Source organism: Adiantum capillus-veneris, chromosome 21 (assembly GCF_014529385.1).
Source record: "Adiantum capillus-veneris isolate H3 chromosome 21, ASM1452938v2, whole genome shotgun sequence".
NCBI lineage: Eukaryota > Viridiplantae > Streptophyta > Polypodiopsida > Polypodiales > Pteridaceae > Adiantum > Adiantum capillus-veneris.
Window position 1 is genome coordinate 148,360,225 of NC_140951.1, and position 26,737 is coordinate 148,386,961.

General features: G+C 44.8%; 1 protein-coding gene across 4 annotated transcripts in view; it reads right to left on the reverse strand.

The window, feature by feature from the left end:
• The window catches only part of FIE (Transducin/WD40 repeat-like superfamily protein), a 175,093-nt gene that overhangs the window by 129,314 nt on the left and 19,042 nt on the right, over window positions 1-26,737 (reverse strand). For all 4 annotated transcript variants that reach the window (XR_015185730.1, XM_086494381.1, XM_086494383.1 and 1 more), the window contains one exon: window positions 12,197-12,262. Coding sequence is in view for 3 of the 4 variants with exons in the window: in XM_086494381.1 (XP_086350507.1) it covers window positions 12,197-12,262 (66 nt within the window). In the remaining variant the exon portion in view is untranslated. The remainder of the gene's footprint in view (window positions 1-12,196; window positions 12,263-26,737) is intronic.

Genomic DNA, 26,737 nt, shown 5'->3' on the forward strand with positions numbered 1-26,737 from the left:
AAAAACAACACTTTTCAATCATTCAACACTCCCCCCGCAAATAACCACAAGGGTCCGGGCCATGAGTATGAACAAGCATTCTCAAACATCATTTCTCACCACTCCGCCCGGGAGTAAAAATCACCAATCAATGAAACCGGTATTAAAACCAAAGGCAATCATTTCCAATCGACACCAAAACAAGTTCAAAATAGATACCATCCATTTCAAACAAATTCCAAACAAGATCACCAAACAAGTTCAAACAAAACTCAAACTTAAAAGCAATCTTCGACATTAGCCGAGCTCGAAAAGTCGACTGACTATCCATCGTGAAACCTGCATCAAAAATTAGGGTTAGGTTCCTTCCATAAGGTCGTAGACAACCACAGCATGGTCCATCAGCTCTTGGACAGGCAGTGTTCCTCTAGCGGTGATGGTAGTCCCAAGACATAGCAAGAACCTCCAAGATCATCGGCTCGTGAAGAGACACCTACTAAGAGATGCCAAGAAATTTCAAGTTATAATCTGCTAGGGTTTCCATGGCAAGCATTTCAGGATACCCCACTCTGCCAAAAGTTGCACTCCGAAGGAAGATGTCAGAAGCCATAAAACCTCGGGTAAAATTTTCTTGAAAGCTTGCCAAGTCCTTGGTAGCTATAGACATCAACATCTGCACGGCACTGCTTCTGAGAAAAATAGTGACTCGAACAAATCTCAGATCCTTCTTTTGCAAGTGATCTCAATGGCTTATGTCATGTAAGACATGAGCGGTGAAAACAAGAGCGCGCGTCCGATGTACGAAAAGTGGGAGTGGCTAATAGACCCGAAGATACTTCAATAAAAATCCCAGTGGTGTCTTGATTTGCTCTGTCTGCTCTTTTGTGGGACTGGTATGGTTTCAAAAAAGCACACATTTGATGCTCTGATACCACTGTCACAAGACAGGCACCACGTGCCAATAGAAAAGAACAAACTGAACAGACTTTTAGCACTTCAATAACAACTGAACTAAGAGAGAGAGAGAGAGACGACACGCGACACGGAGTGGCAGAATTCCACCCCAGAGAGTATTGGCCCCAAACTTTGGCGCCCCTTTCGGTATTTCTTTATATTGCATCAACACAGTACAAGCCGGTACTCCAGACTCTGCACCTTCTCTAGGAAGCATGCCAGAGAATGAGCCCATGGCCTCATATTTAAAGGCCCTAGGCCCCAAAAGCAATTTACATGAAAAGCCTTCAAACTCAAAAGCTTTTGGTCCAAAAGCAATGCCCAAAATACTGCCAACGTAAATCACGGAAATTCGTACAACTGCCACGTCAGCAGTCAGTGCAAAACATGGAAATCCGTACAGTCTGCCACGTCATCAATCAGCGGAAAATCCGGAGCGTCCGTACAATTGCCATGTCATCAATTTTTGCGCAAGTCTTGGTGTGTGTGTGTGTGTGTGTGTGTGTGTATGTGTGTGTGTGTGGGTCTTGCTTTATTTTAATTCCTTTATGTCGCTTGGGCCCCATTGGATGGGGTCCCCATTAGTTGGTAGGACTTCTTCTGTTACTTGTTCTTCTCAAGGTTTAGGCCCCTCGGTCGGGATCTGCAAGTTGGCTCCATTCTTCAGGGCTTTGACACGTCAGCAGTTTGTGACACAAAGCCTGTATTCCGGCATCTTCTTGCAACTCTATGCCATGTTGCTATGGAAAAACTCCCTTGTAATAACAACACTTCTTTGGCTGAGGCCTGGGACAAGGTTGTTCGCTCCTACAAGGAAGTGGTTACAAGTGAAGCCTGTTCATCGCAAGGTGCCCTTGTTTTCAGTCCTCCTGGTCCAAGTTTTGACGCATCTCCTCATGTACGTACAGCTGGGAAAGATGTGTCGATAGGCACTGGTACTTGAGTCCCCTTTTTTTCCCGTTTCCTCGCTCATTGTATATGCCATATAGAATGCATAGTTCTTTGAATTGCATCTCCTATAATGTGCGTGGGTTATGCAATCACGATAAGTGGCGGCTTACTTGGCACTATGTACATACATGTAAAACGGACGTAGTGGTTGTTCAAGAACATAACTAGCATAAATTTGCAAGGCAGACTTTGACTTTGCAGGCTGTTAGCCTACGCAAGATCAGTTGGCTATTCTGAAGTGCTTATGCTTGTTCGACATGAGCTCTTCCCGACCTTGGTCTTCAATGACCCGGTGGAAGATGGATGGTCATCCATGTATTGTTGGAGTTCTAATGCATTTATTTGTGGGGATTTTAATAATGCACCGAACCTTGCGGATAATACTATTGGGCACTCTCACATGCTTCATATGGAACGCCAATCATGGGATCAGTTTATGCTGACGTGTAATGGGTTTTTGTGGCCCCTTTTGCATGTGGATGATCTAGGATTCACTTTTCAACATAACGCTCGATCTATGTATCGTGCTTGACTAGATCGTTGATATCTTTTTCACATGCAAAAGCCTTCAAACTCAAAAGCTTTTGGTCCAAAAGCAATGCCCAAAATACTGCCAACGTAAATCACGGAAATTCGTACAACTGCCACGTCAACAGTCAGTGCAAAACACGGAAATCCGTACAGTCTGCCACGTCATCAATCAGCGAAAAATCCGGAGCGTCCGTACAACTGCCATGTCATCAATTTTTGCGCAAGTCTTAGTGTGTGTGTGTGGGGGTCCTGCTTTATTTTAATTCCTTTATGTCACTGGGGCCCCATTGGATGGGGTCCCCATTAGTTGGTAGGACTTCTTCTGTTACTTGTTCTTCTTAGGGTTTAGGCCCCTCAGTCGGGATCTGCAAGTTGGCTCCATTCTTCAAGGCTTTGACACGTCAGTAATTTGTGACACAAAGCCTGTATTCCGGCATCTTCTCGCAACTATGTGCCCCCTTTGAAGAATGTTGCTCTGGAAAAACTCCCTTGTAATAACAACACTTTTTTGGCTGAGGCCTGGGACAAGGTTGTTCGCTCCTACAAGGAAGTGGTTACAAGTGAAGCCTGTTCATCGCAAGGTGCCCTTTTTTTCAGTCCTCCTGGTCCAAGTTTTGACACATCTCCTCATGTACCTACAACTGGGAAAGATGTGTTGATAGGCACTGGTACTTGAGTCCCCTTTTTTTCCCGTTTCCTCGCTCACTGTATATGCCATATAGAATGCATAGTTCTTTGAATTGCATCTCCTATAATGTGAGTGGGTTATGCAATCACGATAAGTGGCAGCTTACTTGGCACTATGTACATACATGTAAAACGGACGTAGTGGTTGTTCAAGAACATAACTAGCATAAATTTGCAAGGCAGACTTTGACTTTGCAGGCTGTTAGCCTACGCAAGATCAGTTGGCTATTCTGAAGTGCTTATGCTTGTTCGACATGAGCTCTTCCCGATCTTCAATGACCCGGTGGAAGATGGATGGTCATCCATGTATTGTTGGAGTTCTCATGCATTTCTTTGTGGGGATTTTAATAATGCACCGAACCTTGCGGATAATACTATTGGGCACTCTCACATGCTTCATATGGAACGCCAATCATGGGATCAGTTTATGCTAACATGTAATGGGTTTTTGTGGCCCCTTTTGCATGTGGATGATCTAGGATTCACTTTTCAACATAACGCTCGATCAATGTATCGTACTTGACTAGATCGTTGATATCTTTTTCACATACAGCAATATGATAACTTTGTGTGTGACATGAGGATTGATTACGCTATGTGTCTCTCGGATCATTTTCCCACATGCTTGAAACTCCATTTTGGCTCCTTTTTTATCCATGACTCTCTACCCAGGAAGAGACTTTTGCATGTCAATAATGCTTATCTCAAACATGAGCTTTTTCGCGCTATGATTGTGGATATTATCCCGCCTTTGACCTATCACATGCACATTGATATGGACACAGCCTGGTTTCACTCTGTTATGCATGTTCAATGTGTTATCTAAGATTATGGTAGGTATTATTTTTCACAATTAAGGGAACAGATGTCACGTGACACATCCAAACCCTATGTGTCCGTGGACAAGCTACAGCATGATGAGGGTTCAGTCAGTCTAGATTTAGAGGTGATCTGGCACTTTTGTGAGTCTATTCGTAGACCGTGCATGCCCAGTCACTTAGTATAGATGCATATCCTCCGGTTGCTCCACAGCATCTTGGCTAGCCTTTTCAGACAAGACACCGCAGATCAGCCAACGTTTTGCATTTGCAGAGCCACGCCGACAAGACCACAGCAGATCAACCTAGCGTTTTTGCATCTGCAGAATCCCGGCGACAAAAACTCCATTTTCAGCCCTAGCGTTTTTGCATCTACCAGCAACCTCAGCGTTTTGCAGATCTACCGCGACAGAATCAGCCCTAGGATCAGCGTTTTCAGTTTTCAGTAGTCAGACATCGCAGATCAAGCCCCGAACCTCGCAGATCTCACCTTCCCGCAGCAGTTCCTCGCCGCATGATCGGATCCCGCGAAGTTTACAGATTCAGCCCGGAAAACGCAGATTTCAGCATCTGTGTTTTCAGCGCGTCGTCGTTGTATCGTCCCCATCGACATCGTCATCGACATAGAGTCGGAATTCAGCAAATACAAGATTTGCAGATTTCAGCCGTTAGGTCGACTTCGTCATCACCCTCGTCATCGCCGACATAGCCTAGACTTGCATCAATCACTTGCATTCAGTTGTACCAGTTTGTGCAATCATAAGTAGACCACTCTCACCGACGAGAGGGGGGCCTTCAGAGGAGGGTTTTACAACGTCTCTGGTGTCGTATCTCTCTTCTCTCTCTATCTCTCAGTCGCATTCACTTGCATGCACAGTGTCCATTCACTTTGTTTGTGATCATAGCACTTTCCATTAAGAACCGAAGGCTCTCCCTTCCATAAGAACTAAAAGGAACCCTTGAGCATAGTTCGTAGCACTCATCTTGAGCAAAGCGCAAACAATCATTCCGCTGCACCTAACATCGGTATCAGAGCGTTGGCAGTGTTCTGTATCACTCAAGGAAAGAACCACAAGAATTTTTTTTGCTTGTTGAGGTCGCACGAACCCAAGTTCGCTTGGGCGTGTCGATTCCTAATCGTGTTTTGTTGAAGAGTGACACGAATCCCAAGAAAGAAGGGCTGGTCCAGTCTCCCCTTGTGTCTCTTTTCACTCATTGAGAGCGGACCGTGCACTTAGCGGCCGGCCAATCGACGTGAGGTGGGAAAAAGCAACCTTGGTGTGAGCGCAAGGCTGCCAAGGGGTGCGCCCGCAGAAAGGAGTAGAACTCGGGTGAAGAGAAGATCCTTCTCAAACGCGATTTGTAAGCGAAAGAAAACCTCAAGAACCCAAGATCCCCAAGAAACGAAGTTCCTCGTGAACTTAAGAACCCAAGACCACAAGAACCCACAAGAACCCACGACTTCAGAATGATCATCACTCGAAGCGGAATGGATACTTCGCTTGGAGGTGATGAGCATGAGAGAGGCGAAGAAGAATTTTCCCCACCAGGAGGTTTTTCCGACCCTCCCCCTTTTCCATCTACGACAAGGATTGCACTAACTCCTATGGAGGCTTTCGACAAGAGGATGATGGACAGGAAGTTAGAAAGCGAAGAAAGAATCGCAGCCATAGAGCGTAAGTACCAAGAAAGAATGGCAGTCATAGCTAGTGCGAGCGAGCAAGCCCGCTTGGAAGCCAAAGTAAGAAAAGCAGAAATGGATCGCAAACACGCAGAAGACAAAGCAGAAAGAAAAGCAATACAAGAACAAAGCGACCGACAAAACAAAGAGTTCTGGCGACTCTATTCTCAAGTTCAAGCACAGATGCACGAGATTTGGGGAAAGGAGACTCTCTCAGTCTCTTCTTCTCCAAAGCATCACACACAGGATTTGCATGATTGTGTGAAGCATGATGATGATTTGATTGACAATGATTTGCATGATGATTTGGATCACAAAGATAAGCATGATGATTTGAATGACAATGATAAGCATAATGATTTAGATGATAATGATGAGCATGATGATTTGCATGATCAAGATGTGATTTCTCACAAGTATGATGATTTGCATGATCAAGATGTGATTTCTCACAAGCATGATGAATTGCATGAAGAAGATGTGATTGTTCACAAGGATGATGTGTTAGTTGATGCTTTTTCTAGCAAAGCTAACCTCGTTGTAGATTCGATCCATCACGAAGAACCGATCTTGGCTTTCGAGTCGAGGCCCAAAGAACCCCCACAGGACGATTCGATCATTCAAGAAGAAAAGATCTTGGCTCTCGAGCCTAGGTCCAAAGAACCCTCACAGGAAGTATTATGTATTCGCATGATTGATATGCACGCATTGTTCGAGTGTTTCATTCGTAATCGTTCCCTGTATTTTCGTCAGCATCTTTATGTGATTCCTTTTCCTAGGCATGACATATTGTACGTTGAGCACGTTTCACTCATGAATGAGCACGAATGTATGCAGATTGTTTATGAAAAGCTGAAAGGTATGCATTCAAGGAAGTCACATTCCATGTCTCTTCCTTGGCATGACACATTCATAGAAAGAGCACATGAAAGTATGAGCACCAAGCATGGGCATTTCACTTGTGAATTGCCTCAGTTGATTGCTTTAGATCAAAAGAGAGAGATTCGATCTCATTGTTTGCATGTGTTTGATGAACGGGTTGTCACTCCGTCTCTATGTTCATCTACATTGCATACACAATCTTTAGCGAAGACAAGATTTTTTCCACTCACTTTACATGGAATGGGTATATTCATGGTTTTGTGTTGGAAATGGTTTCAGGAACTTTCAACCATGGAGATTCTTGAAGAAGAAGGAAGCATGACTCTCGACGAAGTTGAAGCATTGAAGGAGCCACAGAAGACTTTGTGTCGCTTTCGGCGCGGCCCAAAGAAGCAAGAGTTGCAGACCTTTATGAAGTTCAAGTACCGCACGACCCATACATCAGAGTGGGCCGGCGAAGAGTCCCTTCCAGGATTCCGGATGCTATTGGCGATCTCCCTCGACGCCATACCGTTCGGTACCAGTACCTCACTTTGAAAAGGAGGGGATGTCACGTGACACATCCAAACCCTATGTGTCCGTGGACAAGCTACAGCATGATCAGGGTTCAATCAGTTCAGTCATTCTAGATTTAGAGGTGATCTGGCACTTTTGTGAGTCTATTCGTAGACCGTGCATGCCCAGTCACTTAGTATAGATGTATATCCTCTGGTTGCTCCACAACATCTTGGCTAGCGTTTTTGGACAAGACACCGCAGATCAGCCAGCGTTTTGCATTTGTAGAGCCACGGCGACAAGACCACAGCAGATCAGCCTAGCGTTTTTGCATCTGCAGAATCCTGGAGACAAAAACTCCATTTTCAGCCCTAGCGTTTTTGCATCTGCCAGCAACCTCAGCGTTTTGCAGATCTACCGCGACAGAATCAGCCCTAGGATCAGCGTTTTCAGTTTTCAGCAGTCAGACATCGCCAGTGTGACATGAAACGTTTCGTGGTTTCGGTCGTTTCGGGGTTTCGAGGTTTTGAAACGTTTCGTTTCATAGCGTCAAAAACATGAAACAGGTTTCATAAACGACATTAAATTATATATTAATAAAATATGATAAATATGTATACAATGTAGCACACATGACTCTAGACTTTAATGTCCACAAGAGAGAGAGAGAGAGAGAGAGAGAGAGAGAGAGAGAGATATGCTCACTGATTAGAAGCAACTTCAAGCGAGCACGATCAAAGAGATGTTCAGTATTGATGAAAGTTAAAATACAGCCACTAGTTTCATGAATCATAACTGATGCATCATTGATTCATTTAGCAAAGTACTTCTATTGAACAAAGTTCAAACTTAATTCAATGTCACAAACCATAAGTTTTAGGGACCACAATCATCTGTTAACTGCAGCGTTGGGTTTCTGGAAAAAAAAGCCCCAATTTTAAACGTTTCATAAAAAATGCATGTCCGTTTCATGCGTTTCGGCAAAACGTTTCATAGGTTTCGGAGTTTCTGGGTTTCATCTGCATGAAACGCGTTTTTTATGTCACACTGGACATCGCAGATCAAGCCCCAAACCTCGCAGATCTCACCTTCCCGCAGCAGTTCCTCGCCGCACGATCGGATCCCGCGAAGTTTACAGATTCAGCCCGGAAAACGCAGATTTCAGCTTCTGCGTTTTCAGCGCGTCGTCGTCGTATCGTCCCCATCGACATCGTCATCAACATAGAGTCAGAATTCAGCAGATACAAGATTTGCAGATTTCAGCCCTTAGGTCGACTTCGTCGTCACCGTCGTAGCCTAGACTTGCATCAATCACTTGCATTCAGTTGTACCAGTTTGTGCAATCATAAGTAGACCACTCTCGCCGACAAGAGTGGGGCCTTCGGAGGAGGTCTCTGGTGTCGTATCTCTCTTCTCTCTATCTCTCAGTCTCATTCACTTGCACGCACAGTGTTCATTCACTTTGTTTGTGATCATAGCACTTTCCATTAAGAACGGAAGGCTCTCCCTTCCATAAGAACTAAAAGGAACCCTTGAGCACAATTCGGAGCACTCATCTTGAGCAAAGCGCAAACAATCATTCCGCTGCACCTAACAACAGATTAAACAGGCAAAGGATACTTGTAGCAAATTAAAGCCCTTGGCGATGTCTTGGTTATGCAAGTTGACATTGAAAAGGCATTTGACATTGTTCTTTGGGATTACATTGCGGAAACCATGCAACACTTGGAATTTGGGCCTAGGTTATCCCGTGTCGTATTTTTCTTGTATGCACACACATCTGCAGGTTTGTTGACTGAATCTCTCACAAAATCTTGGCCTTTGGAATGCTCGGTAAGGCAAGGGTGCCCTCTCAGTGCTTTGCTTTATTCAATCGCTACACACCCCTTCCTTATGTATTTGGATTCTTTGACCTCCATTAGTAGATTGCATGGCCTAACTCTACCTTCTGGACAGCACTTTATCGGTCAGGCCTATGCAAATGATTCTTTATTTATGCCTCGCAATCATTATGATGATGTATAGCAAATTATGCATACTCTTCACTTGTTTGGATTGGCAGTAGGCCTCAAAGTTAATTTTCGTAAATCCAAGTTGTTACCTTTGAAAGAGAGTGATTGGCATAAGATATTGTGGCTTGGGGTGATTGTTCCTCCGCACATTATAGTTCGCCATTTGGGTTACCCGCTAGCTTGGGATGTATCAGCTGCGCAGAAACTGGATTGGGTGCTCCAACGTCTGCATTCCAAGTTGTTGGAAATTGTCCACGTGGCCACTACATGTGCATCTTCATATTGTCCAATGCATTCTCGTGGCTTATGTGCAACTTAGAAAAGTGTCCCAAAATCTCTGACAATAGGTCATCATTCCAAGCTGTGATCACATCACGTTTGTATTCCTGGGTGAGTCATGAGGAAGTAAAAACTCACTTGAACTGTAGCCACTTCGTTGGTGCCTCCCTCCGTAGAAGCAAGGTAAACCACTAGGCTTGTGCATTCCCCTTGAGGTAAGATGCCTCCCTCCGGACCTTGGAATGCTCCGATTAGCCTCCTCCGGAGTAGACTATGTTAAACCGTTGGATAAAGCGAGGGCCTTGTGGGTATCCTTAAAGCCAAAAAATGTATCAAACTTTATTGCCTACCCACCCTCCTTCAAATTCTTGGGCTTCTTGCCCTTATATTCAAGAAAATCATAATGGTTGGATCTGTAAATGTTACTTCCTTTCGGTTGAAAACACCAGCTCATCAGAATCCAAACTTTCACAGGAGGAAGAATCCTCGTCCAAACCATCGGCATACTTCCGAGATCTTCTGTAAGATCGGCTCTTCTTGCCTTTGCTATGTCTCTAACTCTTTGTCCTCTTCCTGCTCTTTCTATCCTCGTCACCAGACTCAAAGGAAGAAGAGCTCTCCGAGCTATCAGAAGAGGATGAGGATGAGCTGGAAACACCCTCGAATCTCGCATGTTTCTTTGCCTTTCGTGCATTCTCAAAAGTAGATCTTCGACCCAAGTAGCCTGGATAGTTTGCTGCTCGGCTCTGTTTCAACGGTTGCTTCTTGGTCTTCATGAGTCTGCTGACTCGCCGTTGTATTGCTTCCTCGAATTCATCCTCGGAAAACATCTTTTGAACGGATGGCGGTACGCCATCGAGAATGCATCTCGTCAAGCAGGTGCTTGATCAAAAATTCCACATACTGAGAATCCTTGGAATATTGAAGCATTTATTGGGCACAAGCATCAACCTGCTGTTGACGCTACATCTCCATTCTTTTGTACTCAGTAGGTGGAGACGGGCCCTACTCTTCCGAATCTTCAGAAGATGGCCGATGTCAATTTGAATCTCCATCATTCTCTCCCGAACCTGAGTGGTCGGGAGCCACAATTTCCTCCTGGCAGAATTCGTCGACTGAATCCATGTGTGCTGCAAGTAAAGGGATCAGATCCTTCGTAGAAGAAGAATCGTCTCATCTCTAATACCATTGTAATAGACTTGGACACTCCAAGCCGAAGATCTAATGCAACACACGTGAGAAACTGAAAGAACTGAACAAAACTAAGAGAGAGACGACACGGCACGGCGAAGTTCTACGCCCAAAGAGACTGGCCCCAAAGACTAGTGCCCCTTGTCGGTATTTCTATATTATTATGCTTCACAAAGTACAATGTCTAAGGGTCCTCTTCTCCCAGCAGTGCTCCCAAGCTAATCTGCGAGAGAGAGGCCCTAGCAACTAGGGCCCTTGGCCCAAAAGCAGTACATGAAATGCTACTAGTCCAAAAGCATCTTGCCTTAAAAGTTGGCGCTGCAAGCTGCCGCAAAACGCGCCACAAATCGCGGGGGTCCGTACGTTGAGCCACGTCAATAGGCTGCCGCAAATCGCAGAAATCCGTACGTTCTGCCATGTCAGTATTCTAATGTCTTGTGTCCCTTTGGGCCCCATAGGACAGGATAACATAAGTTGGGGAAACTTCTTATGCATCTTTCACTAGGGTATGTCGCAGAGTTCCGTTGAGGAGGAATTGGATGTACTTTATAGAATCAAGAAGCATCATCTTATCATGTTAAGAAGGGATCCCTGGGCTCTCACAAAAGCAAATGCATAAGCTCTGATACCACTGTAACAGGAGGGCACCACGTGCCAACTAAAAAGAACATACTAGAACAGAATTTTAGCACGTCGAAACAACTCAAGAGAGAGAGAGACAAAGAGAGAAAATTCCACGTAAGAGACAAGGAGTGGCAGAGTTCCACTCCCAGAGAGCACCGGCCCCCTTAACCCTAGAGCCCCTTTCCGTTTTTCTTTTTATTGCTTTAACAAGGTTCACAATCGGGGCTCTTCTCTACTTCGTGCAACTGGAATGCCAGAGAATGAGCCCCCAATACATATTTAAAGGCCCTTGGACTCAAAAAGCATTCACATGAAAACCTAACTTCCCCAAAAGCACTTGAGCCAAAACTGGTGTCAAAATCTGCTTCAGGAAATTGGAGAAATCCGTATAGGTGCCACGTCAACAAGTTGTCCGCGTTTTCAATGGGTGCCCATACAACTACCAAGTTAGCAGGACTTCCGTGATTCACGTTGCTGTCCTTCCTATTTATCCATGTAAAAATGTCTTTAGGATTTTCCCCCACTCTACTGGTTGTCTTCAGTTAGTCTCAGCAGCCCTAACCCCCCTAAAGGTTGCCACGTCACCAACTTATGACACAAAGGCTGAGAGAGCTACAAGGAGAAAAGGCAAGAAGAGGAGGAGGTGATAAAGATAGATAGAGATGCCTTTAGTGGGACAAGTGTACAGGCGTAGAGCCCTCCACAGGATCCACTCCTTCGGGAGATTCCTCCTGATTCTCCTGAGCCCAATAGCACTCCTCGAGAAATGATTGTACCTTCATGTAAAGGATGAGGTTCCTCTTTAATCTAAATACGATATAAATGCATATGTTAGGAGATCTGAGAGATTGAGGACCAAGAATTAATTTTGGTCATTTTTGTACATTTTATGGACTTTTGGGGATCATGCCTCTGTGAAGATCGGTATTATACTTTTATACTAAGGCTGTGCCCTTGAGATGTTTATTTTAATAAATTAAAAATATCTTGAAAAAAAAGAGTCAACAGACAGCTTGGAAGATCGTCTTGACATCCACTTATCTAGTGATACACACCAAAAAGTTGCAAAAATGTTAAAATGGAAATTGATACTGAAAATGATAGCAACCCACGTCATCATCGACATATGTTTGCAGCACTGCAATCCCATTGTTTTCCAGCAATTGGTAAATAGTTACCTGAAAAAAGCACCCAAATTCATCAGAATCAGAAATGACAATCACAAATAATCATCACATAAAAGAAAAACCTTACATTGAGAAATTGATGGTGGCTAAATTCTTCCAAGCATTGAAGCATGCATACATTAAAACTTAAACCAAATCAGGTCTTCACAACTTTCTCTTTTACAAGGGACTCATCACGGTTACTGCGAAGGTTTACTCATTGATTGCCCGTGTAATTGCAGCTTTGAAATTACTCTTACTTGTGCTGAATTTTTTTAAGATTCCTTGTTTCACCCCATTTGTGGAGAAAGTAGGTCCTAAGAGACCCTCTAATGTGAACACTTTACCCACTATTGTCTCATAAAGTCCCATAATCCCCCATATGAGCTCCCTAGGCACATCCATGTCATGTAGTCAACGCATCAGCTTGGCTTTCAAAACTGTATCGAAGGCTTTGCGGAAGTCTGCAAAGCAACAATATATCCGTTTCTTATGTGCCCTCCTCTATAATTGCCCCGAGTGTGAGAATGTGATCAAGAGTGGAAAACCCTCTCCAGAAACTTGTCTGCCCCTGTGCTCAAAGACCGTGTCACTCTATCCAACGGCCTACTCGTGCTCCAATATGGATGTATACAGCTTGGCCACTGTATGACCAATCATGATAGAGCGATAATTAGTCGGCAAGATCAAATCTCCTGATTTGAATATGAGCACAATGGTATTTGTGCTCCAACTCTCTAGAAATCCATCACGCATAGCTATGTTAAACATACAAGCCCAAAGCTCTCCCATCATACCTCTGGAGTGTAAAAGATGCTCAAACACCAGCTCATCATGATCCTGTGCTCTTCCCTTCAAAGTCTATAAATGGCTTTACAAACCAAACTTAATGTGAAAAATGTACAAGTCTCTCAACAAGGCTCAGGTGGGTCTGGCATTGGAGGCTGGCTTGGCAAAGTTAACAAAATAGCTACATATAGTTCCCACGTATCGCAAGATGTGATAGGTGTGACTCGAGAATGCTCTCTAAAAAGTCTCTATATCTCTTTTGAGTCCTAATTCAAGTAAAGCTGGTATAATCTCTCTCAGGCTGAGCTAAGACAGCTCTCTTCTTTCGGCGTATGAGACATCGAGAGTCTCTAAGATTCTCAATGTGAAGTAGAACCAAAAGCCACCTCGCGCTCTAAGCAGCCTCTCGTCTTACGGCACATCATTGTACCATCTATTTTGAGGCATGGTCCCAGAACAGGCTCTCTGTGTAGGCTATCAGGGTGGGAAGGCTATGGTTGCAGTTGTGTGGAGAACCTCAATAAGGCACTATGTAATCTCTGGCAATGGTATCCAAGGATCATCCTAATGAGTAGCCTATGGATCTCCCATGATCAGTCTCTCTACAGAAAAGTACCTCGGATATTGAGAGGCTGTGTCTTGAGCCTGATCAATGGTGTGCTCAACATCCACTAAGAAAGCATGATCAACTGCACCATCAATAGGTGTGTGAGAGATTGCATGAATCCGTGAGACAAGTGGTATAGGAGCCGGTACGTAATCCACAATGCTAAAGCTAAGGCCATGTCCACCATGCGGGAAGCAAGTACAATGCCAGGTGCACATCTAACCCTATGTGCATGTGGACAAGCTAACTCCTACTTCTAGGGTTTAGAACAGCCTAGGAGGTGTTAAGATACCCTTGTGAGCCTGTACGCAGGACGTGCATGTCCAGGCACTTTAGCCTAGTTGCATACCCTTTGATTGCACATGAGCATAGTCAATGTCTGCTAGGTGTAGGCACTGGGGAGTGTTCCCATACAATAGCATTAGTACCTGGCCTAGGTAGATTAGCATGTGAAGCACCCCTTATTAGTAGGTTAGTGACTTATTAATAATTGACTTTTAGCCCAGCATTTAGCAAGTCGTGAGGTTTTTATTAAGCCTTCCCGACCCAACCTTGCATTACCTATAAAGGTGACCCCCAGGGTCACCATTCTCACCATCAGTTAGTACCACCGATGAATAGCAAACACTCAAACCACAATACCCAGCCCTCTAGCATTTTTGGCTAGCAGTACCCTCCTCAACACCCTGGCGTTTTTGCCTAGCCTCAACCTTCAGCTATCATCACTATCTTCATCAGCACACCCATCTCCAACCTAGCGTTTTCAGCCATAGTCATCAGGACCAGCAGATCATCAGCATTTTCAACCAGCTCCCTTGGCGTTTTTGCATCAGCATCAGCCAGCCATCAGCATTTTGTTCCAGAGTAGCCACAGCATCAGATCAACCTCTTGTACATCATCAGCACCAGCGGTTTCAGTTTTCAGCCCATCATCAGCAGCAGCCATACCAGATCAGCCCATAGCCTCGTCGCGGTCGCAGTCGCAATCATAGATCCAAGTCGGATTCACTAGCATTTGCATTTTTAGCCCTTAGCCCCGCAAATCCAAGCATCTACGACAAGATCCCATCAGCATTACGGCATCGAGGACCATTATATCCGCATTTAAATCAAATCTCTCTCTAGCAATAGGGAGGGGGGCCCTTGGAGGGAGGTTTGGGACCCTATCCGGTGTTAGTCTTCTTTCTCACTCTATCACTCACAAAACCTTTACAGTATCTCTCTCTTCCCTCTCTAGTCTATTGCACATCTCTCTCATGAAATAAAAGGAACCTAGAGTGCGCACTAAGCACTCATCCTAAGTTGTCACCGTCAATCATTTCCGCTGCATATTACATACAAATTGCAAAGATAGGATATATAACAAGGCCATTACGTATGGCTAGTCCATGCAAAGTGCCCAACTGAAGAAAATACCTTCATACTTGGTTACTTGCCTGTATCCTCAAATTTCTGTTCCATGTCTCTCTCCTAGGTCAAGCTCAAGTAGCATCTCCTCCAACGTGTCAAAGAAAGATGACAGATAACAACAATGTCCTAGCATTGAAGTCTCCGGGTAACCGACATCTCCCTCTCTTAAGAACGCCCATATATCCTCATTACCACAATCTTCAAATTGCCATATCTTGCACACCGTAGCTCTGATTGATGAACCGTATGGACCAGTTTGGAGAACACTTTTTAGGGCCACCCTTGGCACTTCCATTTCAGCAATTTGGACACCTTGATCAGCCACCTTTGATAGGCACTATGGCAAAGCACCTTGGCCAAAAAACCTCATCATGCATGCACATCCGTAACCACCTGCCTGCCCATGACCTTTGTATCTACTTTACGCCTTGGCATGCACCAATGGACACACAAGCCATGCTTTGCCCTCTTCATAGCACCTACCAACTTTAGCTACACCACCGTCTTTTGCATTTTCCCCTTCTGCTCTATGACTTGATGGACACCTGGTTTTGGTATCCATGTTTGATTATTATCATTGTAAAAACCTTGCTTTTGTAGTAAGATCATGTATGGCGATTCTCCCTTAGGTGAGTCGACAAACGTTTCATATAGAAATATGCACTGCTCTACAACCCTCTGTCCGCACTCTAACCCACGTGTATCTAGCTTGCTTATCTGTAACATAGAGCGCAACCCCTCTCTAAAACACTCTGCAACTCCTCCTAATAGAGAGAGAGAAATGAAATGAAATGAAATGAAATGTTATATTAACGTCTTCAAAAGGCCAGAGTGACCTATGAGACCAAACTGATACAAAAGTGGTGAATCTGTTACAATGTCTGAAAAGTGTGAAAGTGTGAAAATAAATGCGAATAACTAAATACAAAGTATTAGATAAACTTCTTAGGAGCATTCTTGGTGTCTGGCTAGAATACTTCTAATCCTTTGTTGTAGTCTCCTCCGATGAAGTGTACTTCTGCATCTCGGTCGTGGTCGTCTCGATTTCCTAAGCTCAATCGCCCTGTCAATGAGGGTGCCTTTGGTATGAATGTGGGTACTCCTTTGTGCTTGCTGCTGGCCTCTTGCTTCTCCTTCCATTCCTGCTTCTCTCGATCCGAAGAAATCTGTGATCTGCCTCTGAGGCTGTAGTGCTCTTTGTCTTCTCATTAGATTATCCCTATGCCGATGTAGTTCCAGTAGGTACAGGCCTAAGCACCTTTGATCTTGGTATTGCATGACTCTATCTAGAGGTCCAAAGCCTTCTTTAAATAGGCAATGGAAACGCCCACGTATCTCATAGTATACGGTGCAATGGCATATGTAGTGTAATTCTGTCTCCGGCTCCATTCCGCATAACTTGCAAATTCTGTTCTCAGGGGGGGAGAAAGTTATACTTGCTACTCTAAAATGTATCGTATTTATCAGCAATTAGAAAACTCAACCATCATCATATACTATGCTATATAGCATATTAGGTCCCCCAAAACTCAAGGAAGATTAGCTTTAGAATGGTAAATAGGACACTTTTATGTCGTTGGACACTTTTGTGTCCTGTTAAGTGACCATTTTACTTGAATTATTTGAAGAGTATGAAAATGAATTTCTGGGTGCTATATATCCACAAAGTTGCCTTATGAGCTGAAAAAAACTTATCCTTTTTTTTTGGAGTATCAATCTCACCATTAACCTTACTCTTGCACAACAGTTTTGAACCTAAACTGTGTGAAAAAACGGGTCCTACTTTTGGCTTTTTTTCAAATTTTGGCAATTATACTACTCTAAACTTCATGTTTGTGAGGTTTAGATGGCTACAAATTAGGACTTCATAGTTCTCAACATTCCCCTAAATCTGCCAAATTCAATTTCCAGCTGGTGTGAGGATGTACGAATCTGGCCAATAGCACATCTCAAACCATGAGACAGGTGAGTATCCATGTAGCTCGGGCGAATCACAAAACCATCTTCAGATAGCTGTAGGAAGTTTTCTTTGTAGTCGGCCATCTTTGTGCCTAATTCTTGTGTAGGGTCTACCCATGTCCTCTTAGTGTCCAACTGTATAAGATCCTAGCGCATGATTTTATTAATCTCCGCTCGTGTGATTGCCAGTGATGGAGCCTCAAGAGAGTATTGGAAGGGGGGTAATCTTTCCATACTGAACCCGTGTCTCTGAAACCACGAGGACAGTTGCGCATACCAGCATGATGTATCTCCTTTCATTGCTAATTGTCGAGAGGATTCGAGGGCCAATCTAGTATATCGGCAATTATTTGTATCCCATAAACCATGTATAAAGGACACTGATCTGGTAAGAGCTTCAATTTCTATCGGAGGGGCAGCTAGTTCCGCTCGGATAATCGCGTGTGGTACGGAGGCCTTGGCTCTAATCATTCGGGAAATCATAGATACCAAAGGTCTCTCCATTGACTTCCAATTATCCTGATCCACAGATAGTCCCCAAATCTGGACCCCATAAAGCATAGCCGAAGCCACCACAGTATCAAAGAGCCAAAGTTTTGTTCGTGGTTCTTGAAACTGCACTTGTAAACACATCCTCTCCAACCCTCCCAAGGCCGCAGAGGCTCTGGACAATCTCACGTGGTGTGAGTGGAGGTCATAAGTGACTCTCGATGCTCAAAAATGGCTGAAATGAGCGTCGCAATAGAGAGTCCACATCGTGGTTGGGAGAGGAAGGTATGTAGGGAGAGCTCATGGCTGAATATATGGGGAAAAGAGGACCTAATGTGGTCAAAAGCTGAGCACTCAAGTAGTGTGTGGTACTCACTCTCGCACTTGACGAGGGCATAAGGTGCAAAGTCGATGAGACTCCTCGCCAGTGCCCCAACGTCCTGTCTCGCAGCGTAGAGAATGGGAGCTAAGACGAATGGAGGCAATGGTGCGGATTGCACTCAACAAGATGTACTCAAGGATGTAGGGATGGATTCGATTACCTCGTTCAGAGAAGAAGAGAGATTTTTAGTTTGGGGCAACGTGTGTGGTGTAATGGCTGAAGCAAGAAACTGCGGATTTCTCCCAAGCCGTGATACATTGGCGTTGTAAGAAGGCCTCATTAACTTGGGAATCGATCGACGCATCCTTGATCGAGTGACATGCATCCCATCTTCCAAACCATTTCTTGATGTCAAGCATCCACCCCGAGCTTAGTATTTTGCTCTTGCATGTCTTTTTGGACCTTTTGACTTGCTTCATATGCGATTCTAGGAAGTCGATGCAAAGGGCTACGTTGTGTCTTAAGCATGTACTCCACAATCCTTTGCATGCCCAAGACCTCGATGGGAAGCGATCCGCACTCAAGAAGTAAGAGCATGTAGGGTGTTTGTGCCTTGACTTGGAGAAAGTTGGTGAGAAAACGCTTTTGAACATTCTCAAACTCTTTCCAAGTAGACTTCCCGTTGCTTCCACCCCACACCGCCACTCCATAAAGAAGCACCGGTGTCACCAATGTGTCAAAGAGGTACTTTTTGAGAGCCCAACACTTGATCTTCCAGCATTGCACATGTTCTCAAATGCATAATAAGGCCTCTTTCCAGCTTCCAAGCGACGCATTGCACAATCCTTCCATTTATGATTGGATGGAAACTCAAGGCCAAGGTACTTGAAATAATCTACCACTTCAAGTTGCTCATTGTTGTATACAATGCATGGATTTTCGTCATTGAGGTTCTTTACAAGCATAACCTTGGTTGTGGATCCATTCACGACTAACCCGCTATGTAGGCAAAAGCGTTCCAAGACACTCATAAGCTTTTGTGCATCTTCTAAGGTATGTGCCAAGAGCACTATATCATCGGCATAAAGCAAAAACATGATCACCGCAGTTCCGATCTTAACCTCTTCTATGCCTTCTTGCTACATAAAATCAAGAACCATGCATTCCAATTCATCAATGAGTAGCCCAAAGAGGGTTGGGGAAAGTGGGCATCCTTGTTTGACACCAATGGTGCTTGCAAAAAATTCTGAAATTCCATCTCCCATACGTAATCGACAAAAGTGAACATGAGAAAGAAGAGGGGAGAGAGAAGATTGTAAGTGTAAAACGGTGTATACCTCTCCTCCACCAAACGCGTGACACAAGGCACCCAAAGGTGCACACCAAAGTGTCCTCTCAGCCAGCTCAAATACAAGTAAAAACCCTAGTGAGATACAAAAGGTGCCAAGCACCTGAGGTGTTGGGAAAACTAAACCGACACAAAGAAAGAGAGAGAGAGAGAGAGAGAAGGGAGGAGATGGTGGGGTGGCATATCGGGTTGCAACAGCTCCACACTTGATCCCCTCACGGCCCGTTACCCTGCGTGTGCCACCAGCTGCCTACTAATCTTCACTCAAGGCGCATCTCCCATGTCAACCCTTTCCCTATACGCAATCCCTCATAATATTTGCCCCGTGCATGGCCAACAGAGTCCCCCACTAGTTGTTGCCCATCTAGGCCTAGATTCTCCGGTTGCCTTTTCCTCACGTTGCTACAAAGACATCCTTCCAAGCAACCTAACGGTGGAGAGTTCTTGCAAGGGTTTCTAAAGCCTCCCCACCCCCCCTTTCTTGTTTTGTTCGCTTTAGTGTTTGTGAGTTTGTGTGTCCTTGCTCATGTGCATGAGTGCTGCTATAGTCTCCGTCGATGTTGTGTAGCCCCTCTCCTCAATCGTGGCCGTCTGGATCTCCGTAGCTGTAACAAGACGGGCACCACGTGCCAATAGAAAAGAACAGATTGAACAGACTTTTAACACTTCAATAACAACTGAACTGAGAGAGAGAGAGAGAGAGAGAGAGACAACACGCGACACGGAGTGGCGGAATTCCACCCCAAAGAGTATTGGCCCCTAACCTTGGCGCCCCTTTCGGTATTTCTTTATATTGCAGCAACACAGTACAAACCGGTACTCCAGAATCTGCACCTTCTCCAAGAAGCATGCCAGAGAATGAGCCCTAACCTCGTATTTAAAGGCCCTTGGCCTGAAAACCAGTTACAGTGAAAAGCCTTCAAAACTCAAAAGCTTCTAGTCCCAAAAGCAATGCCAAAAAGTTGTCAGCGCAATTTACGGAAATCCGTACAATCTTGCCACGTCAACACCGCCAACGTGAAAAGAAGAAATCCGTACAGTTTTGCCACGTTAGCAATCAACGCAATTTTTGAAAATCTCCGTACAGCTACCACATCATCAGTTGCCACGCAATACTGACAGTGTGTGTGGGTCTTGCTTTATTTTAATCCTTTATGTCATTTGGGGCACCATGGACGGGGTCCCCATAAGTTGGTAGAACTTCTTCTTCTATAACTTGTTCTTCTTAGGGTTTAGGCCCCTTGGCCGACATCTGCAAGTTGGCTCCCTTCTTCAGGGCTTTGACACGGCAGCAGTTTGTGACATCTCCCCTTCTTGCAAGAGAGTAATCGTCCGCGATTACAGCATATCTCCAAAACAACTCAAGTTAGCTCAAAAATTTTCGACAGTCATTTCGAGGGACATTCAGAGGGACAATCAGTTTTCTCTTTTCGTTAAGGAGTTAGCTTCTCCTTTCGTCTCTTTTGATCACGGGATTAGCTTCTCCTTTCGTCCATATCGAAACTCTTGATATTCCGGCATAGTAAAATTAGCCATCACACCCAGACCGTATTGATCTTCCACGGGTGTCTTGATGCACTAAAATTACATACCCAGGTAATCTCATCCAATTAGGAATATTCAGTGGTTGGCACATCACAATGCAACACAAATGCTCACATATGCATGTTACAAGACATAGAAACATAAAGCCACCGATGAACACTCCTCCCGCATAACCTAACAAGGTCCGGGCCTGGAGATATTCAACAACTCCCTCATCACTCCTCCCGCAGAACCTAAAAAGATCCGGGCCGGGAGATATAGAGGCCTTTTACAACCAAACGCCCCCCAGACCGCAGGCTGCGTCGTTTGGAGGTGCTGAGAGTAACCACTGCTCAAACTTCTTACTACTCCTCCCGCATAACCATCCAGGTCCGGGACGGGAGTCACAACAACAATAATTTAAAGGCAAACAACCAAACAATCCCCAAACATCCCATCTGCGTCGTTCGGAGGTTCAAACAATAGCAACACAACATTTCTCACTACTCTACCCAGGAGTAAAATCACCAATCATTGAAACCAGTATTAAAACCAGAGTCAAACATTTCAAATCGGCACCAAGACAAGTTCAAAACAGATACCATCCATTTGAAACAAATTTTCAAACGATACTTTCTAGCTATAAAATAAAAAAACAAGTAGAGAGTTCATTCGAGGTTTAGTTTGGACAATAGAACTTTGAGGACGACTGGCTTGTCCTTCCGCATCACGGTTCGGTTCGGTTCCGAACCTCGAGAGTCGCATCATTCTTGTCGTGCCAAGGCATGCCCAACAAAACGTCGCAATTGCCCAACTTCATGATGTGGAAATCAGCTTTTCCATGATAATTTTGAAGTCACTGGAAGCGCACCAATGAGCGGTAACACTTTCTGAGTTTGCCTTGTGGCTAGCTCAGCTTCAATTTCTCCACCCTCTGCATCATAACCAGAGTACATCTGCTTTAAGAATTCTGGATGGATGAAGTTCTCTGAAGCTCTGGGGTCAAAGAAAATAAGGGCTTTGAAGCCATTGACTTTGCCATATGCTCGACACAATTCATTTGTATTCTCAAGGCGTATGCCATAAATATCAGGAACTAGTCCAATAGCAGGTCTAACTCTCTTAGCAGGAGGTGGCGTTGGGGTTCTGTCAACCGTTGGTGCGGGCGTCGGCTCCTCTGGTCTATCAGTGCGTTTGGGACAATTAGAATGATTATGCCCTGTTTGAAAGCATCCAAAGCATCGGCCTTCTTGTAGTAAGGTGTCTTGTTGTTGAGGCGTCAAACGAGGCCTTTGTGGTTAACTTTCACAAGACTCTCGAGAATTTGTTCTTTGTTGGCGAGAGTTGTGGTTCGTGGGTGGCCGGAGATTCTTCTGTGGTAAACTCTAGCTTTCCATAAGTTCTTGCAAGGTAGAGACTTGCTTGGATAGACAATATTCCTGCAATGGTGATGGTAGTCCAATGGTGTATCGCTCGCATTGGGCCTCCAAGGGAATAGATCTAAAGAAGGACACTAGAAGGTACACGTCGAGAAACCTTTGGTTATATTCGTCCATGGTTTCGGTGGCAAGCATTTTCAAGTTCCCCCACTCTGCCAAAATCCAGACTTCAAACATAGAAGTCATGTAACTACGTGCAAAAACTGTCTTGAAAGCTTGCCAGGTCCTTGGAGCATGCGGTTGTGTCGCGATTGAACTCCACCATTGCATAGCATTATCTTTAAGAAATCCCGCTACTCGAGAAATCTTGGATTCTTCGTATAGTTCCCCAAAGCATACATGTTGTCGAATTGTTGTAGGAACTGCAATGCTTTCTTGCGATCTTTCACCTCTGAAAAAGTGAAAAATTTGACTGTCATGCCGACATATTTGAAATCTTTGGGTTCGTTAGACGCATATCCCGGGTATGGATAATAAGGGTATCCATGGGCTACAACCATTGTAGCCTGTTGGCGGTGGGGGTGGAGGTGGGGGCAATGGCGGTGGCAAAGGCGGTTGCACTTGATTAGGGTCAGGTGGTTGCACCATATTCCTGAAGACTCCCTCGATCGGAACAGACGGTTGAGAAGGTTGCTGGTTGGAAGCTCTCGTACTTTCTGGTGCCGAAGGAGGAGGTATCACCTGGGGCATCAGAGGGGGTACCATGTAGTTCAAAAATTGTTGAAAACTTTGCAGTCTCGGAAGATTCTGCTAGAATGCTGCGAAAGAATGTCGTGAAGCTCGTTGAGCAGAAACTACAAATATTCTGCTGAATCCATGAATTCCAAGTCTTGGTTTCTTTATGGCTTATGCCCTGTAAGACAAAGCGACGAAGACCGGAGCGCGCCCGATGCGTGATGAAGTAAGGGTAGGAAGTGGCTAATAAGTCCGGGGTCGGAGGCCGAAGATACCTCAATTAAAATTCCAATAGCTCTGTCTGCTCTTTTGTAGGACCTATATGCTTTCAGAAAAGCACACGTTGAATGCTCTAATACCACTGTCACAAGACGGGCACCACGTGCAAATAGAAAAGAACAAACTGAACAGACTTTTAACACTTCAATAACAACTGAACTGAGAGAGAGAGAGAGAGAGAGAGAGAGAGAGACGACACGCGACACAGAGTGGCGGAATTCCACCCCAGAGAGTATTGGCCCAAAACCTTGGCGCCCCTTTCGGTATTTCTTTATATTGCAGCAACACAGTACAAGCCGGTACTCCAGACTCTACACTTCTCCACGAAGCATGCCAAAGAATGAGCCCTAACCTCGTATTTAAAGGCCCTTGGCCTGAAAAGCAGTTACAGTGAAAAGCCTTCAAAACTCAAAAGCTTCTGGTCCAAAAAGCAATGCCAAAAAGCTGCCAACGCAATTTACAAAAATCTGTACAATCCTGCCACGTCAGCACCGCGAGCGTGAAAAGCAGAAATACGTACAGTTTTGCCACATCCAAACCGTATTGCTCTTCCACGGGTATCTTGATGCACCCAGACCGTATTGATCTTCCACGGGTATCTTGATGCACTAAAATTACATACCCAGGCAATCTCATCCAATTAGGAATATTCACTGGTTGGCACATCACAATGCAACACAAATGCTCACATATGCATGTTACAAGACAGAAACATAAAGCCGCCGATGAACACTCCTCCCGCATAACCTAACAAGGTCCGGGCCTGGAGATATTCAACGACTCCCTCATCACTCCTCCCGCATAACCTAAAAAGGTCCGGGCCGGGAGAGATAGAGGCTATTTACAACCAAACGCCCCCCAAACCGCAGCCGTCGTTTGGAGATGATGAGAGTAACCACTGCTCAGACTTCTTAATACTCCTCCCTCATAACCATCCAGGTCCGGGCCGGGAGTCAACAATAATTATTTTACAGGCATACAACCAAACGCTACCGAGACATCCCGTCTGCGTCGTTCGAAGGTTCAAACAATAGCAACACAACATTTCTCACTACTCCCCGGGAGTAAAATCACCAATCATTGAAACCAGTATTAGAACCAGAGTCAAACATTTCAAATCGGCACCAAGACAAGTTCAAAACAGATACCATCCATTTCAAACAAATTTCAAACAATACTTTCTAGCTATAAGAAAAAAAACAAGTAGAGAGTTCATTCGAGATTTTGTTTGGACAACCGAACTTTGAGGACGATTGACTTGTCCTTCTGCATCACGGTTCGGTTCGGTTCCAAACCTCGAGAGTCGCATCGTTCTTGTCGTGCCAAGGTATGCCCAACAGAACGTCGCAATTGCCCAACTTCATGATGTGGAAATCAGCTTTTCCATGATAATTTTGAACAATCACTGGAAGAGCACCAATGAGCGGTACCACTTTCTAAGTTTGCCCTGTGGCTAGCTCAGCTTCAATTTCTCCCCCCTCTGCATCATAATCAAAGTGCATCTGCTTTAAGAATTCTGGATGGATGAAGTTCTCTGAAGCTCTGGGGTCAAAGAAAATAAGGGCTTTGAAGCCATTGACTTTGCCATATGTTCGACACAATTCATTTGTACTCTCAAGGCGTATGCCTTAAATATCAGGAACTAGTCCAACAGCAGGTCTAACTCTCTTAGCAGGAGGTGGCGTTGGGGTTCTGTCGACCGTTGGTGCAGGCATCGGCTCCTCTAGTCTATCAGTGCGTTTGGGACAATTAGAATGATTATGCCCTGTTTGAAAGCATCCAAAGCATCGGTCTTCTTGTAGTAAGGTGTCTTGTTGTTGAGGCGTCAAACGAGGCCTTTGTGGTTGACTTTCACGAGACTCTCGAGAATTTGTTCTTTGTTGGCGAGAGTTGTGGTTCGTGGGTGGCCGGAGATTCTTCTGTGGTAAACTCTAGCTTTCCCTTTATCAGTTTGTAGCCAACCGCGGCATGGTCCATAAGTTCTTGCAAGGTAGAGACTTGCTTAGATAGACAATATTCTTGCAATGGTGATGGTAGTCCAATGGTGTATCGCTCGCATTGGGCCTCCAAGGGAACAAATCTAAAGAAGGACACCGGAAGGTACACGTCGAGAAACCTTTGGTTATATTCGTCCATGGTTTCGGTGGCAAGCATTTTCAAGTTCCCCCACTCTGCCAAAATCTGGACTTCAAACATAGAAGTCATGTAACTACGTGCGAAAACTGTCTTGAAAGCTTGCCAGGTCCTTGGAGCATACGGTTGTGTTACGATTGAACTCCACCATTGCATAGCATTATCTTTAAGAAATCCCGCTGCTCGAGAAATCTTGGATTCTTCTGTATAGTTCCTCAAAGCATACATGTTGTCGAATTGTTGTAGGAATTGCAATGCTTTCTTGAGATCTTTCACCCCGGAAAAAGTGAAAAATTTGACTGTCGTGCCGCCGTCTTTGAAATCTTTGGGTTGGTTAGGCGCATATCCCGGGTATGGATAATAAGGGTATCCATGGGCTCCAACCATTGTAGCTTGGTGGCGGTGGTGGTGGAGGTGGGGGCAATGGCGGTGGCAAAGGCGGTTGCACTCGATTAGGGTAAGATGGTTGCACCATATTCCTGAAGACTCCCCCGATCGGAACAGACGGCTGACAAGATTGTCGGTTGGAAGCTCTCATACTTTCTGGTGCCGGAGGAGGAGGTATCACCTGGGGCATCAGAGAGGTAACATGAAGTTCAAAAATTGTTGAAAACTTTGCAACGGAAGATTCTGCTAGGGATGCCGCGAAAGAATTTTGTGAAGCTGTTGAGCAGAAACTGCAAATATTCTGTTGAATCCATGAATTCCAAGTCTTGGGTTCTTTATGGCTTATGCCCTATAAGACAGAGCTATGAAGACGGGAGCACGCCCGATGCGCGATGAAGTAAGGGTGGGAGTGGCTAATAAGTCCGGGATTGGAGGCCAAAGATACCTCAAATAAAATTCCAATAGCTCTGTCTGCTCTTTTGTAGGACCGGTATGCTTTCAGAAAAGCACATGCTTGATTCTCTGATACAACTGTCACAAGACGGGCACCACGTGCCAATGGAAAAGAACAGACTGAACAAACTTTTAACACTTCAATAACAACTGAACTAAGAGAGAGAGAGAGAGAGAGAGAGAGAGACGACACGCAACACGGAGTGGCACAATTCCACCCCATAGAGTATTGGCCCCAAACCTTGGCACCCCTTTCGGTATTACTTTAAATTGCAACAACACAGTACAAGCCAGTACTCCAGACTCTGTACCTTCTCCAAGAAGCATGGCAAAGAATGAGCTCTAACCTCGTATCTAAAGGCCCTTGGCCTGAAAAACAGTTACAGTGAAAAGCCTTCAAAACTCAAAAGCTTCTGATCCCAAAAGCAATGCCAAAAAGCTGTCAGCACAATTTACGGAAATCCTTACAGTCCTGCCACGTCAGCACCACCAACGTGAAAAGCGGAAATCAGTACAGTTCTGCCACGTCAGCAGTCCAACAGAATTTCCAAAAATCTTCGTACAGTTGCCACGTCATCAACTGCCACACAAAACTGTCAGTGTATGTGGGTCCTGCTTTATCCGTTATGTCACTTGGGGCCCCATCGGATGGGGTTCCCATAAGTTGGAAGGA